The following is a 15,515-nucleotide window of genomic DNA, read 5'->3' as shown; positions in this document are numbered from 1 at the left end:
AATTGGATTTTTAATTTAATTTTTATTCAATTTCCAAATGCAAAAAACTGCAGAAGTCCCTCAGACGTTTAAAGAGAAAAACGTCCACAGCTTTATTTTTATTTAGAAGGATAAACACACACACTGAGGATCGTTTAGATCATGTGTTAAAAAGGCCTAGTCAAAGTCCAGACCTGAACTAGATGCTTTCAATTCAATCTGACGGAGCTGGAGGCTGCAGACGTTCAAACTTTTAGCTTCCTGGAACATTTTTATCTTAAATCTTTTTCTCTGTTTTTATACATTAATAAGGATTTTTAAAATAATCCAGCAGATTATTTTTACAGCAGGCTGTTTTTACCACCAGAATAAAACAGAAATACAACAGAAACACATCCTGTGTGCAGATCAGAGGGAGAAAACATCGTTTCCCTCCTTCCATTAATTAATTCAAGCAGCTTTTGAAAATGCAGAGCAGGTGCGGAGATGAAAAGCTCGGGGACAAGCGGCTCACCGGGTTTCATCTGAGAAAAGAAAAACCTTCCTCTGCTGCTCCTCCAGCAGCGCCGCAGACCTTCAGACGATTCCCTCCACTTCCTGTCGCCTCCATGGATGAAACGCTGCTCCTCTCCTGGAGACCCGACTCTTCAGAGGTTAAATTCTTCCTCTCCGATGGAGGCGCTTGAATCGTTTTGGGCTCAAATCAGCGTCTGTGTTTCTAATTTACTTCATTGATCAGGAGAGGAGTCGATGCTGGAGGACAATCGCTGATGACTCAGGTTGTTGCTGCTGCTGCTCAGGGACTTATTCTGCATAATAAGGCCTTTTAGTTTCAGCCCTTTTATTGGATAATCAAACAAAAAGCTGGAGCTGGTGAAAAAATGCAATCTAAGTTCATTAGAAGATTAATTTCATCGTTAAATAAAGATTTTATTGCTGCTGCATCGTCTTAGAAGAAAAATATTAAAACAGATCCTTTCATTTGATTTAATCATCTCTACTATCCATCATTATGGCATCTTATCCCCAACTCCAACATCTTTCTAACGGAAGGACCAGATAGAGATTTAAAGAGGAAAAGCAAAAGCAAAGGAAGTGGATTAGCAGAGCTAGCTAACAACTGATGGTGCCATCCAGGATTTGTTACTATATCCTGGATGTATAGTACAGCTCATTTAGCTCATTTAGCTGTTAGCATGTCAGAACAGGCTTCAGTCAGAGGCCTCTTCAGATCCTTGTGATACTGACTGTTACAGCATCACCATTCATTACAAAACATTTCATTTTCTTTTGGGATAAATAAGGAATCAAATTTAATTATTGCTTTGATGTTTGTTGCAGAAAAGCTCAGAGTTTGGTCTGAATCTTGTTGCCATGGTTACTGCTAACCCCCAGCCTTTTAGCAAAAACATTTCCCTTGTCAACACTTTAATTTCTGAATTTATCTGCAACCATTTAAAGAATGAGAAAATGTTTTGCTCACAGTGTTTATTTTAATCCTTTACATTCTCAACTATGTGTTGTTCATACTCTGGCCACTAGATGGCAGTAAAGTGGTAACTAATATAGTTTGTACGTGTAAAATAAGCATCAACAGGCAGAGATTCTGTAACAGTTGCTCAAAAGTGGCCAAGACAACATGAAAACATAGCAGCAACCTGTACCTTACAGAAAATTAAATGTACTATAATTTGTTTAAAATGTATTGAATAAATTATCTCAATAAATTGGAAGAATTATAGAAAAGCTCATTCAATTACAAAAGTCAAACTCATTGTATAAATCACTGATGTGTGTAGTTGTAACCCAGACTGCTGACAAAAAGCAGCAAATAATTTTCTCACAGCCCGCTGGATCCCAGCATATTAATGGAAAATTTAGTGGAAGGAGTCAGAGGATTCCAGTGTCATATTTAAGGTTTACTTGTGATAAAATGCTACATTGCACTGAGGACAAGTCAAGGTAAGTAAAAGGTTTATTTACAGATGCTGATATAATTTGTTTTTTACCACATTTGGAGATCTTAGAGGTTTTCTTTCTGTTCGTAGGCGTCGTCTGAGTTTGTTTGCTTAGTGATGAGATTCTGTCGATCACAGGCGGGCAGGTGAACATCAGAGAGACAAAACATACACAGGTACGTGTTGTTTTTTTAGATTTACTGCAGATAACGCAATAAAAATGTAACTAAATACCTCAAATGCTTGAAACTACAAGTTCTGATCTGACTCAGAAAAAGATTCTGATGATTATATTTCATATCAACAAAACACATCGGGATCAAATGTCATGTTCTCATGGCTTTCCTCTTCTGAAGAGTAGCCAATAGAAACTTGTCATAGGAATCCATTCCTGTTTCTATAAAACTAAAGTTCATTAAATTAAAATGATTTTTCAAGAATTTCAAAATAATTTTCCAGGAATGCAAAATATTTTTTTAAAAAATGTCTGTGTGCAGTGTTGTATAGTAACGAAGTAAAAATACTTCACTACTTTACTTAAGTATATTTTGGAGTACTTCATACTTTTTCATACTTCATAGTATGAAAATTTTTGATGACTTTCACTTTTACTTCACTATATTTCCGAACTTAATTGCGTACTTTTACTCCGATACATTTTCAATGTGTGGTTTAGTTACTCGTTACAAAAAAGCGAGAGAGAGAAACAAAGTGTTTTGACCCCACCTACTGATTGAGTGATGCATAAGAGTTTGAGTTTTGTAAGATATTCGGTGACATAACACTTAATAAGCGTAAACATGCGGCAAGTAGTTTTTTGTTTTTTTTTAACCTTTGTCAAACAGCAGAGGGCGCTGCTGCATTCATATTTACTCAATGGGTGTAATTCATATTCCTTTATTTAACCAGGTAAACCCCGTTGAGATCTAGATCTCATTTTCAAGAGGGACCTGAGCAAAAAATTTGCAATACATAGCAACCTGGTTACAAGATAAAAACAATTAATACATATGCACAAGTATAAAACAATAAAAACAATGACAGTTTCATAGAATCTTGCTGCCTCTCTTTAATTTTTTTTTTAATGTCTCTTCTCTACCGGAAAACAAGCCATTTAAAGGTGGGATGTTCTCACAATCTGTGAAAAATAAAAATGAATAAAAACCAGAAAATCCTGGGAGTTTGTCTTTGAATGTGAAGATTCGACATGAAGATGACAGAAAAAGAGCTACAGAAAATAAAACAATTGAAATCTGTATTGCTTTAAATGAACCCTTAGCTTTTTCTTTATCTTGAATATGTTTATCTGTATTTGTTTTTTCTTGAGGCAGAACAAATGAGGCATAACTCTGTCGTTATACAGTGTGTCTGCGAATAAAGTTTAAAAAAAAACAACATCCGCCCCCCTCTCCCCCCCTCCCCCAACAGACTTCTTGTGGCTTTGACTGAAGCTGTGATGTCACTCATCCTGTCTGTGACATCACAGGCGCCTGTCTTTGTATTCCCAGGTTCCACAGAGAAATTCATTTGCAGTCTTCAATCTCAAACAAAACTGAACGATGGCGCAACGAAATGTATTGATGGAGAACGTGGAGAGTTTGGAGAAGAGCTGCCGGAAGATAACAAAAGACAACAAGAAGCTTCAGAAAACTGTCGAAGATCTGAGGCTGAAGATTGAGAGACTGAATGCCAGGAAAAAAGATACCTGGCAGGTAGAGAATGAAAGGCTGATCAACAAAAATGATTATTTGAGAAAACAATTCAGCACTTTGAATAGTGAATTGGACGAGGCTAAAGCGACAATTGAACAACTAAAATCAGAAAGCAAAGCCCTGTCAACTCATAATAGGAAGATACAATGGGGAACAATGGTAGATAAAAGAAACTTTAACAAATCAATGAAAGAGAAATCGCAACAGTTGTACTGGATTGGCAAGGTGAACGAAGAGCTCACTCAAGAAATTGCTGGACTTAAATTGAAGATGGACAAACTTAAAGCCAGGGAAGAAAATTTAAAGGCTGACGAAGAAAAGATGGACAAAACAAAGACTCAGACCCCGGAAGAAGAAACTAAAGAAGAGAAATCAAATATATTTCAGATAATTGGGAGAACTTTCATCAAAATGTACCAATCAGGGACTTTGAGGTATTGGGTGCCACCCTGGATATTTTAATTTCGAAAAAAGATTAAATAACGACCACAAAAGCAGGGCTAAGATGAAGCTTGAGAGCAGAGGCAGAAATCTGCGGCTTCCAGAGGGAGGAACGGACATCAGAAGACCGTGACCACCGCAGGCTCCTAGGAGTCTCACAGATCTTTTCCAGGACTGTGTCTCCGACCCGCCTGCTGGAAACTATCCGTCGGACAGTCGAACCTCGGATCCAGGAAGAGCAGTGTGGTTTTCGTCCTGGTCGTGGAATACTGGACCAGCTCTACACCCTGCAGGGTCCTGGAGGGTGCATGGGAGTTCGCACAACCAGTCTACATGTGTTTTGTGGACTTGGAGAAGGCGTTCGACCGTGTCCCTCGGGGAGCCCTGTGGGGGGTTCTCCGGGAGTATGGGGTACCGGGCCCTTTGATACGGGCTGTCAGGTCCCTGTATGACCGGTGTCAGAGTCTGGTCCGCATTGCCGGCAGTAAGTCGGGCTCGTTTCCGGTGAGAGTTGGACTCCGCCAGGGCTGCCCTTTGTCACCGATTCTGTTCATCACTTTCATGGACAGAATTTCTAGGCGCAGCCAAGGTGTTGAGGGGATCCGATTTGGTGGCCTTAGGATCTCATCTCTGCTTTTTGCAGACGATGTGGTCCTGTTGGCTTCATCAGTTCATGATCTGCAGCTCTCGCTGGAGCGGTTCGCAGCCGAGTGTGAAGCGGCCGGGATGGGGATCAGTGCCTCCAAATCCGAGGCCATTTTTTTGAGCCGGAAAAGGGTAGAGTGCCTTCTCCGGGTCAGGGGGGGTGTCCTGCCCCAAGTGGAGGAGTTCAAGTATCTCGGGATCTTGTTCACGAATGAGGGAAGAAGGGAGCGGGAGGTCGACAGGCGGATTGGCGCAGCGTCTGCTGTCAAGCGGGCGCTGTACCGGTCCATCGTGGTGAAGAGAGAGCTGAGCCAAAAAGTGAAGCTCTCGATTTACCGGTCAATCTACGTTCCCACCCTCATCTATGGTCATGAGCTTTGGGTCATGACCGAAAGAACGAGATCGCGGATATAAGCGGCAGAAATGGGTTTTCTCTGTAGGGTGGCTGGGCTCTCCCTTAGAGACAGGGTGAGAAGCTCAGTCATCCGGGAGGGACTCAGAGTAGAGCCGCTGCTCCTTCACATCGAGAGGAGCCAGTTGAGGCTCGGGCATCTGGTCAGGATGCCTCCTGGACGCCTCCCTGGTGAGGTGTTCCGGGCACGTCCCACCGGGAGGAGGCCCCGGGGAAGACCCAGGACACGTTGGAGGGACTATGTCTCTCGGCTGGCCTGGGAACGCCTCGGGATTCCCCCGGAAGAGCTTGAAGAAGTGGCCGGGGAGAGGGAAGTCTGGGCCTCCCTTCTGAAGCTGCTACCCCCGCGACCCAACCTCGGATAAGTGGAAGAAGATGGATGGATGGATGGATGGATAAATTGCTCCTTCGAAGCTGGAGTCCGATACGCCTGCGGTTTCCAGCGGGAGAGACGGACATCAGAAGACCGTGGCCACGGCAGGCCCCTAGGAGTCTCACATCTTTTCCAGGACTGTGTCTCCGACTGGAAACCAACGGCTGACGGGACGTCCGTGAAGGGGGGACAAGTGAGTAGCGTTTAAATTAAAAAGTGAGCGAACGATTGAGGGTCTTTGGGGTGTAAAACCCCATGAATCCTAGGCACTGATTGGTAACAGAAGGACTGAAAAATCCGTAACAGAAGGACGGCGGAGTCCGCGTAAACTGAAAAACCCGTAATACCAAGTGTGTGTGAGTGTGAGAGTACTTGGAGGAATTTAAATACCACTAGGTATTTGTCCTCATACCAAACGGCAGGAGTGCAAACGGTGAACCTCTGGTGGATGCATGTAGGCAAGAATTTCCCACCTGAAAAGGTTGAAGAGAGAATTACCACAACAGGGGATTGATCACCGTCCTGCTAAGAATTTATCCAGTCTTTTAGAGTCCACCCTATGTGTTTTTAAGACTGGAGCGAAATTGACTAAATTGCTCAAAATGGGAAAAGGGAATAGCAAATTAACACCGAAAGATAAACTCCAGTGTAAGGACTGGAAGTTTATGGAAAGACAAAACCCTAACTCAGTAAAGAATTTAAATAAATTGATAGAAAAATATAACTTTCAGGGCCAATTAAACACTCAAAAAAAGAACTGATTGAGTTATAGGATGAAGTATGACAGAAAACAAAAATCAAATCAAAAAAATATGAGTAGTGAAGGAATGGGCGAGTTAGAAAAGTGGATGGAGGAGCTAAAAAGAGAGAAGAAGGAAATCAGAAAAGTTAGGATAAAACAGGAGAGCAAGAAGAGTGAAGCAGATCAGGCAGCAGAGCAGGGAGGAGCTCAGGTAGGAGTTATAAGAAAAAAGCAATGTCAAATTTATTTATATAGCACTTTAAAAACAGGCATAAAACTGCACCAAAGTGCTGCACAAGAATGACAATAACACGAATGAATAAAAACAGAGTATCAAAACACTAGTTCAATTAAATGCCAAGGAATAAAAATGAGTTTTAAGAAGCGATTTAAAATGATCCAGGCTGTGGGCAGATCTAATTTGGAAAAGTAGATTGTTCCATAGAAGAGGAGCAACAACAGAAAAAGCCCCATCTCCTTTCCTCTTAAGCAACCAAATACAGAAAGAAAATAAAAAGAAGATTTTGAAGTTATAGAGTATAGATAAATAAATAAATGATTTAGTAAACAAAATGAAAAATAATGAATTATCTAAAAGCTGGAAAGAAAAGTAGGTGAGAGGAAGTTCATGCAAGGAGGGAGTGAGGATTGTTTTGTGGTCTGTCTGACAGTAGAGAAGTCATGATCATCGCATAAGGCAAGATTTTGATGTAGTTTTAGTTTTCTAAATTCAGAGAACAGTTTTCTCTTTAGAGTGGCTTGTTTAAGTAAGCAAATGATTTATGAGGAATAAAATAATATGGGAAGTTTTAAACGTTTCACAACTGCAAAGAAAATAATAATTTGGTGTTGTGATGCCTTGAGTGGACATCCAGAGAGGTTGACAAGCAAGTGTTAAGGTGCCAACCTGAACATTATCCAGCTGAATACCTCAATTTAGGCTTTGATGAGGAGGGGGGGGGGGGTGTTATCTTTACTTTTCCTACACACACTCGCACACATAATGCAACGTGATTGGATTTGGGGAGAAGGGCGTGATTAATTTGCCATATAAAGGAACCTGGAATGGAGTAGTGGAACGGAGTGGCAATGTAATCACAATGCACTGTAAGCTATGTAATGTGTTTTGAGGCAGTTGACCAAAATCCCGGACGATTTTTAGGTCTGAAAAGTAGGACATGTCCGGGAAAAAGAGGACGTCTGGTCACCCTACCATCGAGGTAACGTCTTATGAAATGGTTATAATCCTCCTGTTTCAGTAACTATAGCTTGGTCACTAGGCACTACTGTGAAATCTTGACCATAAATGAACTTTGTTTGGCATTGTTTCAGTTCCATACGTGGTGTATTTAGCTTAGGCCTAATGTTGACTGTAGCAGGCTACCTAGACTCCTCTGTTCAAGGGGGACAGAAGCCATAGCGATAGCAATTTAGACTAAATTTAACGAATATAGGAAAGGCATGCAAGTTCAAAACCAGGTTTACAGATGCCAATAAGCTGCATTTCCCTCCCAATTCTTTTTTTCTTTTGCATAATGACCAGTTGTGTGCACCACCTACTGACTGTAGCATTGACTGATTCACTGATTTGTGAAGTAGAGTAATCGTAACAGATCTTTTTCTTCATGTTGGCCGCATTTTCTGTACTATTTATTTTTCTCATTTTCAGCACTGACCTTACTTGAAGGGAAAACTTAAGGCTTACAAAAACTTTGTATTTTCTGTCCTGGAGGGTTTACTAAGAAGCTGGTTCAGTTGTAAAGCAGGTTAAGTTAACCTTGTGCTATAGGTAAAGCACCTAATTTTCTTAACTAAATGATGCCTGCAGGTATATCTATTAGCAGGTTTCATTTTGCCTGCACTTGGTTGTGTACATTATTTTAAGTGTATTTGACAAGTTTACCAAAATATAAAAAATGTCATTCAAACTGCATTTGCTTTGTTTTACTTTTTACTTGTACTTTTCATTACATTACTTGAGTACATCCATTTTTACAGTAATTTCCATACTTAAGTACAAGAAGTTTCAGATACTTTAAGACTTTTACTCAAGTAACATTTCAGTCAGTGACTTGGACTTTTACCAAAGTCATATTTTGGAGAGGTACCTATACTTTTACTTGACTCTGAGATTTCAGTACTTTATACAACACTGTCTGTGTGTCATTTGTCTTAAACTTTGGATCCATCTCAGATCAGGATTAGATGGAAACACTGATGGAAACCAATCAGATTTAATAGAGAAAACTAAAGAGACTGCAGTGCTGCCATCTGGTGGCGCTCTGCTAGAACAGCATGTAAGTCCTCACCATTTTATTACAATAAGCGATAAGATGTGGACTAGATAACGTTAAATTGTTGTGATTTAATAATATTTCAGTTATATTTTTAATTGACTTGTGTGTAGAACCTCAACAGGAAGTTATAATTACGAGTTTTAAAGTAATAATTACAAAATAAAGTAAATAATTTGATTTTCTAACTCATAATTTCGATTTTAAAGCTCATAATTATGAGATTGAAGATAGATATTTCGACTTTCTAATTTATAATAATGAGATATGCAATTATAACTAAAATATACAAATTAAGAATATGTTTATGAGATAGAAAATTATGCTGTTTTTATGGAGTCTTGCTCCGATTTTTCTACTTTCTTTTTTTTTTTATTTTAATTTCAGAAACCAAAATTTGTTTCTGAAAAGAAAAGTGCAAAACTTCAATTCTGTCACATGGAAAATTTTGTTTTTCTTCTGTTATTGTAATATTTTCTGAAGATGAAGTATAAAACCAGACAATTCCTAAAAACAAATCTAAGATGCTGAATAATATATAGAACTTACACAAACTGCTTAGAAATAAAAATCTTTTATTTCGGGGTAACATTAAAAATTATAGTTGTTTATGCAATGCACTTGTAATTGCTAGTATTGGACACCAGGAGGCGATGTTTTACAGAGGAAACACTGACGCAAGCTTTTAAGTTATGACCCAATCTTTAGGAAATGCTTTTATTTTGAAACTCCCACCGGATGCAACATGACGTGACGTTTTCTGACGCGGTTTAGAGGCGGATCCACGCAGCATCAGCGGGGTGTGTTTATGTTCCCACGCATGAAGGTGAGCAGGGAGAAGCGGCGGCATGGTGATGATCGGACACTTTGCGCATTTGGAGCGGCGCTGCGCGCAGTGAGTGCGCAGTGAGTGCGCTGGTTGGAGCGGCTCCAGGGATGCTGCGGCTGCTCTGGCTGCAACCCGGGGCTGCGCCCTCCACCTCCGCCTCTCCACGCGTTGCCCCCCATCCCAGTCTGTAAGATGGGGACCAGTTTGTCCAGTCTGTCCAGTCTGGCAGCCTTCCAGTCGCTGCACATCGTCATGCTGGGTCTGGACTCTGCCGGGAAGACCACCGTCCTCTACCGGCTCAAATTCAACGAGTTCGTCAACACGGTTCCCACCATCGGCTTCAACACGGAGCGGATCCGGCTGGGCGGCCCGGGCGCCTCCCGGGGCATCAGCTGCCACTTCTGGGACGTCGGGGGCCAGGAGAAGCTGCGGCCCCTGTGGAAGCCCTACAGCCGCTGCACGGACGGCATCGTGTACGTGGTGGACTCCGTGGACGCGGAGCGGCTGGAGGAGGCCCGCGCCGAGCTGCACCGGATCACCCGCTTCCAGGAGAACCAGGGGACCCCGCTGCTGGTCATCGCCAACAAGCAGGACCTGCCGCGGGCCCTGGACGTGGGGGACATCGAGAGGCAACTGGCCCTGTCCGAGCTGAGCCCGTCCACGCCGTACCACGTCCAGCCGGCCTGCGCCATCATCGGAGAGGGGCTGGACGAGGGCATGGACACGCTGTATGAGATGATAGTGAAGAGGAGGAAGACTCTGAAGCAGAGGAAGAAGAAGTAAAGTTTATATGGAAGGAAAAACATTTAATTCCCTCCATCAGAACTGGAGGATCAGAGACACTGAAGACGGAAACTAAAGTCTAAAACTTGCAAGACAAGAAATCTGACATTTTTAGATTAATTTCAGGAATTTTACTGAAAAAACCTTTAAAATTCAGAGTTAAAAAAGTAAAACAATTGCTAGAAAAAAATAGAAATTCTGAGATTAGTTCCATTAATTCTCCATAAAAATCCTGAAATGGAGATTTTTGGATTAATCTCCATTTCTGAGTTTTCTTTTCTAACCATTTTTTTGATTTTTCACATTTAGAAATGTTCTTGTTTTTTCTAGAATATTTTTTAGATTAAGTTCCAGATCTCTGAGGTTTTTTCTCACAAATGTTTTGACCGGTAGAGCTCAGAAATGTGAGTTTTCTCAATCTCCTCCAACGTTTTTCTCTATCCACAGTGGCCCTAACACACTGTGGAGACGTCTTGCTCTAAAACATTCATCATAAAATCTGATTTATGGATAAATTAACGTTTTGAGAAGAAGACGGACTCAGATCCACGGTTTGGATCCTTAATCTTCCTCTCTTGTCATTTTCTTTAAACATTTTATTTGTGTTCAAAACGTTGAAGATTCAGACAAACTGGATGTTTAACAGAATAATTATCACTAAGCATTCATCAGTCATAACTGGATAAAGTCTAAAATCACTAAAACCTTTGTTGGTTTTGATAGTTTGCTGAAATTGTTTCCATAAATCCATTTATTAAAAGTTCCATCTCTAATAATTCCTGCTAGTTAAATCACAGCAAATCCTTAGGAATTATTATTTTAGAATATTTTATCATTTATTGTAACCAAATGTTTTTAACTTGTTGCTGATTTAATGCAGACATCAGGACAGAAAGTCTTCCTTACATAAACTTGTAGTTATGCAAAACCTGCAGGCTGAACCTGAAGCTGCTTCGTTTTAAAAGCTTCAGGATTGCAGAGCAAACGGACTGGACGTCTGAACGACATCACTTCCTGTCGTTCAAACGGACTGGACATCTGAACGACATCACTTCCTGTCGTTCAAACGGACTGGACGTCTGAACGACATCACTTCCTGTCGTTCAGACTGGACGTTTGATTCACATCCTGAATCGTGTCAAAGCTTCACATCTGAACCAAACTAACAGCATGTTGGTCCAGCTGGTGAATATGTGTAGCCCCCAGCGGTCAGTGCTCCTAGTTGCTCCTGGTTGCTCCTGGTTGCTCCTGGTCCTGGTTGCTCCTGGTTGCTCCTGGTTGCTCCTGGTCCTGGTTGCTCCTGGTTGCTCCTGGTTGCTCCTGGTCCTGGTTGCTCCTGGTTGCTCCTGGTTGCTCCTGGTCCTGGTTGCTCCTGGTTGCTCCTGGTTGCTCCTGGTCCTGGTTGCTCCTGGTTGCTCCTGGTTGCTCCTGGTCCTGGTTGCTCCTGGTTGCTCCTGGTTGCTCCTGCATGGCAGCTGCTCTGATTCCAGACAGTATTTATCTGTATCTGTGTGTTGAAGCCAAACTACAGCGAGACCAAACCATGTGTTGTAAATGTTAGAAAGTATTTTTGGGATTAAAATCTTTATAAATGATCTCGTGTTTGTCGTCTGTAAAATCTCGATGGTTTTTTAGAGTATAATAATTAAATGGGTTGATTGAAAATGTTTCCAGTTTTATTTTAGGTCGTCATGTTGAGCAAACAGAAGTTGATGTTCAGTTGGTGCAGATTTACCTTCCTGTCTCCAGAGGTGTAATTATTCTGGTCGTGTTTCTGACCGCAGAGCAGAGACATGTTGTTTACAGGCTACAGTTACTCATCTGACAATGTTGTCCTGAAATGAGGCGGTTTGCGTCAGCCGGCGTTGGCGGGCTTTGACTGGACCTCAGGGGTTTTCTGGTCGGTTCAGTTTCCACGTTACGACACCAACTAGAGCGAATTTCTGCTGTGGAGTTAAAAGAATACATGACTTTCAGGATTAGATTACAAGAAAAACAAATAATTCACCAAGGTTTGGCCTGGACTTTGACTAGGCCATTCTAAGACATTCCAGTGGAGCTCTGCCTGCTTTATGTTGCAACTTTATTTCTTATTTATTTTCATTTTAGTTTGATTTTCTTGATTTTAATCATATGTTTATTATTTTATCTTACTGTATTTGTTTTGTATTTTTTATTAGTTCAGTTCAATTTTTAAAACATTTTTTTATTTATTTTTACCTTTTTTTAATTTTCACAGCTTTTCTACTTTGAACTGTCACTTTTTAAAATATTTAACTTTATTTCTACATCTTCAGAGTTTCATCATTTTCTCTGGATGGATCTAACGAATATTTTAACAGTTGATTACAAAGAAATTTACCTTTTTTGAGAGTAAAACAGGCTTCAGGTTGTTTCATGTCAGAAAATCTGCTGGTTTTGTGAAACTGCAGCTGAAAGTTGATTAAAAATTATTATTTTTTCCACAACAGAAGAAGAGAAGTCATAAAGTGAGAAACACACGTGGCGTCAGACGGCTGTAACTTCTGCTAGCTTTAGCGTGTCATTAGCATGTTTAATTACACGACTGGCCTCTGTAATCCACTGGGCGAGACCCGTTTACTGGGAGGATACTGGGAGGCAGAAAAGCTCCAAACTTGTTGGAAATTGTCGTTAATCTGTCTAAACCTCCAGGGTTTAGAAAATAGTAAATAAATGTTTGTTTATATGTTTGTTACTGCTGGATCAAGAGAAATAATAATGAAACAAACATTATTTCAGGCAGTTTTAAAAAATAAATAAAACTTTTACATCCAAACTTCTTAAATCCTTTGGCTGTTCATGAGAACTGGACTGTAAATAATAAATAAATGGGCTCAGAAACAAAAGCCTGTTTCTCTGTGGTGTTCTGGAGCAGAAAGATCCTCAGGCAAAAAGCTTTTTAAATCAATTTTACTACATCAGGCTGCAGGAAAATGACTTTCCAGAGCTCCTGGCTGTCTGTCGTATTAAAATACATCATATTTAAATATTTTCCCTTCGGTTCATTCAGTCCGACTCTTTAAATGACAGAAAAAAGTGGTAGCTTCCTCACTTGGAACATGTAAGCTGTGTTTATGTTGTTAGCTGATGCATCGTGTGGCTGAGAGTTGGTGCTGCTTTCCAATATGGACGCCTCTGCTGTGGGTTATGGCGTCACGCTGCTTCCAGAAGGAACTGGAATGAAACCCGCACTCCCTGGAGGACAAGATGAATTACGGAGCAAAAGACGAGGGGGAAGGGCGGCTTTTTCAGCAGATGATGGGAGGCGGCTAGCTCAACTTATTCTGTGGTATGGTGACATCATCATGATTACAAATTATTCTTTATGATAAATTGTCCCAGAAAATATTGCGATAAGTGATAATATTTTTATTTGTTACTGTTTTCAAAGATCAATAAAGCTTAGATTTAAATTATCCAAAATATAAAAAACAACAAACAAAACTCCAATAATTAAAATGGATTAGAAAGAATCTGTAGCCAAAATTATATTTAAAAATAAAATAATAGTGATTCAGCTTAGACTGAGAAAAAACACTAAAGTGGCAGGAAGTTTTCACCAATATTCAAATCTCTGATGATTGTTGTCCAAATGGAAATTATTGTGCTCGTTTTAATTTTTATGCAATTTATTTATTCACTGATTTATTACTTATTGTGACATGGTGAGGGTTATCTATGGAAGACCCTCCTCACTTTATGTCGCTTTACAAAGGAAACCGACTGTTGGCAAATCAGAGTCCAGCAGGGGGAGCCAGTCTGCACTTTCCCCTGCTGGACTCTGACTGAACTGCATCATGTTAGACCAGCTCCCTCTACTGGACTCTGACTGAACTGCATCATGTTAGACCAGCTCCCTCTACTGGACTCTGACTGAACTGCATCATGTTAGACCAGCTCCCTCTGCTGGACTCTGACTGAACTGCATCATGTTAGACCAGCTCCCTCTGCTGGACTCTGACTGAACTGCATCATGTTAGACCAGCTCCCTCTGCTGGACTCTGACTGAACTGCATCATGTTAGACTAGCTCCCTCTGCTGGACTCTGACTGAACTGCATCATGTTAGACTAGCTTTATTATTTACGAGCTAAATATTTAGCTTAGAGCTGTAACATTTATTAATAAATAGATAATAACGGTTAAAATACGACATTGAAAGATGAACCCCCTTTTTTCTTTTTTTGACTCGCTAAATAGCAAAAAAAAGTTTTTAATTTTAAACTGTGTAACTTTACAAACAGCCCCCATAATTAATAATTTGATTATGGGGGCTGTTTGTAAATTTTACTTAAATAATTTACCTTTACTTTTAGTTACCTGTTGCTGTTGATTTTCTCCCTTGTTTCCTCTAACATCTGTAAGTTTGTATTTTTCAACAAATCTCCTCAAATATAAATATAAGTTTTTATGTAACATTCCTGTATTAATGAGACTCTAAGGAATTAAAATGTGAATGTTCGTTTTCTAGGTTTAAAACGGAGCATTTCTTCAGTTTACTTCATTGTCAGCTTTCCCTTTAGCGCCCTCTTGTGTTCATTTTTCATATTTATTTTTCTCCACATCTGTCCTGTCCATCTTGCTGACGCAGCTACTTCACAATTAAAGCAGGTAAAGATTAATATGAAAAGATTACCGCCAATAAATAGGATCTAATAATCCTCATTTATTGCTCTCAGATGAATCTCTGGTCTTTATCTGAGATAAAGACGCGAATAAACTAAACTGTGAATAATTAACTCTGAAACAAAGCAGCAGTGTTAATGATTACGGATCACTTTACAGCAGATATGAAGAAACAATGTTTATGAACTATTTTAGTAACTCTGAGGTCCTATTGGTTGATTTCTGATCTGCTGACTGCAGTTTAACCTGATTTACTATAAAATATGTGAAATGTGACTTTAATTATGGCTTCCCGCTGCAGTTCTGTGAACTTTTAACAGGAAAAACTTCAAGATGTTTATGTTTAATGTATGTAATAACCTGAAGTGTTTTTATTGCTAAAGTAGGCCATGTTTGATTAGGTTGCAGGGTTTTAGGTGGGAGTTTCTACTCCCACAAAATGCGTCACATTAACTTTGATAAATTTAGAGTTAAGCAGCAGAGTGGGACAGGAAGTGAGCTATGAAAATAAAATACTCCTTTATTGTGAATTTGATAGAAAAACAAGTTAAATGGTTTGGAAATTAAATATTACTGTGAGAAATTGTTCTCACAGTTCATCAAACAGAGACAAAAATCCGATTCTCACTTATTTTCAGTTCATTTTGTAATTTAAATGTGTTATAAAGTATCAGTTTGATAAAAAAAAAAATAAATAAAAC

The 15,515-nt window shown here is 40.0% G+C and overlaps 1 protein-coding gene across 1 annotated transcript; it reads left to right on the top strand.

The window, feature by feature from the left end:
- Positions 1-9,177: 9,177 nt before the first annotated feature.
- LOC102222499 (ADP-ribosylation factor-like protein 4C) lies at positions 9,178-11,763 on the top strand. Its single transcript, XM_023329201.1, has one exon. The coding sequence runs from the start codon at positions 9,578-9,580 to the stop codon at positions 10,166-10,168; it is 591 nt and encodes a 196-aa protein (XP_023184969.1). The 5' UTR covers positions 9,178-9,577; the 3' UTR covers positions 10,169-11,763.
- The last annotated feature ends 3,752 nt before the right edge of the window (positions 11,764-15,515 follow it).

The sequence above is a fragment of the Xiphophorus maculatus genome, chromosome 24 (assembly GCF_002775205.1).
Source record: "Xiphophorus maculatus strain JP 163 A chromosome 24, X_maculatus-5.0-male, whole genome shotgun sequence".
NCBI lineage: Eukaryota > Metazoa > Chordata > Actinopteri > Cyprinodontiformes > Poeciliidae > Xiphophorus > Xiphophorus maculatus.
Note: the sequence above shows the minus strand (reverse complement) of the source record. Positions and strands in the feature narration are given on the sequence as shown.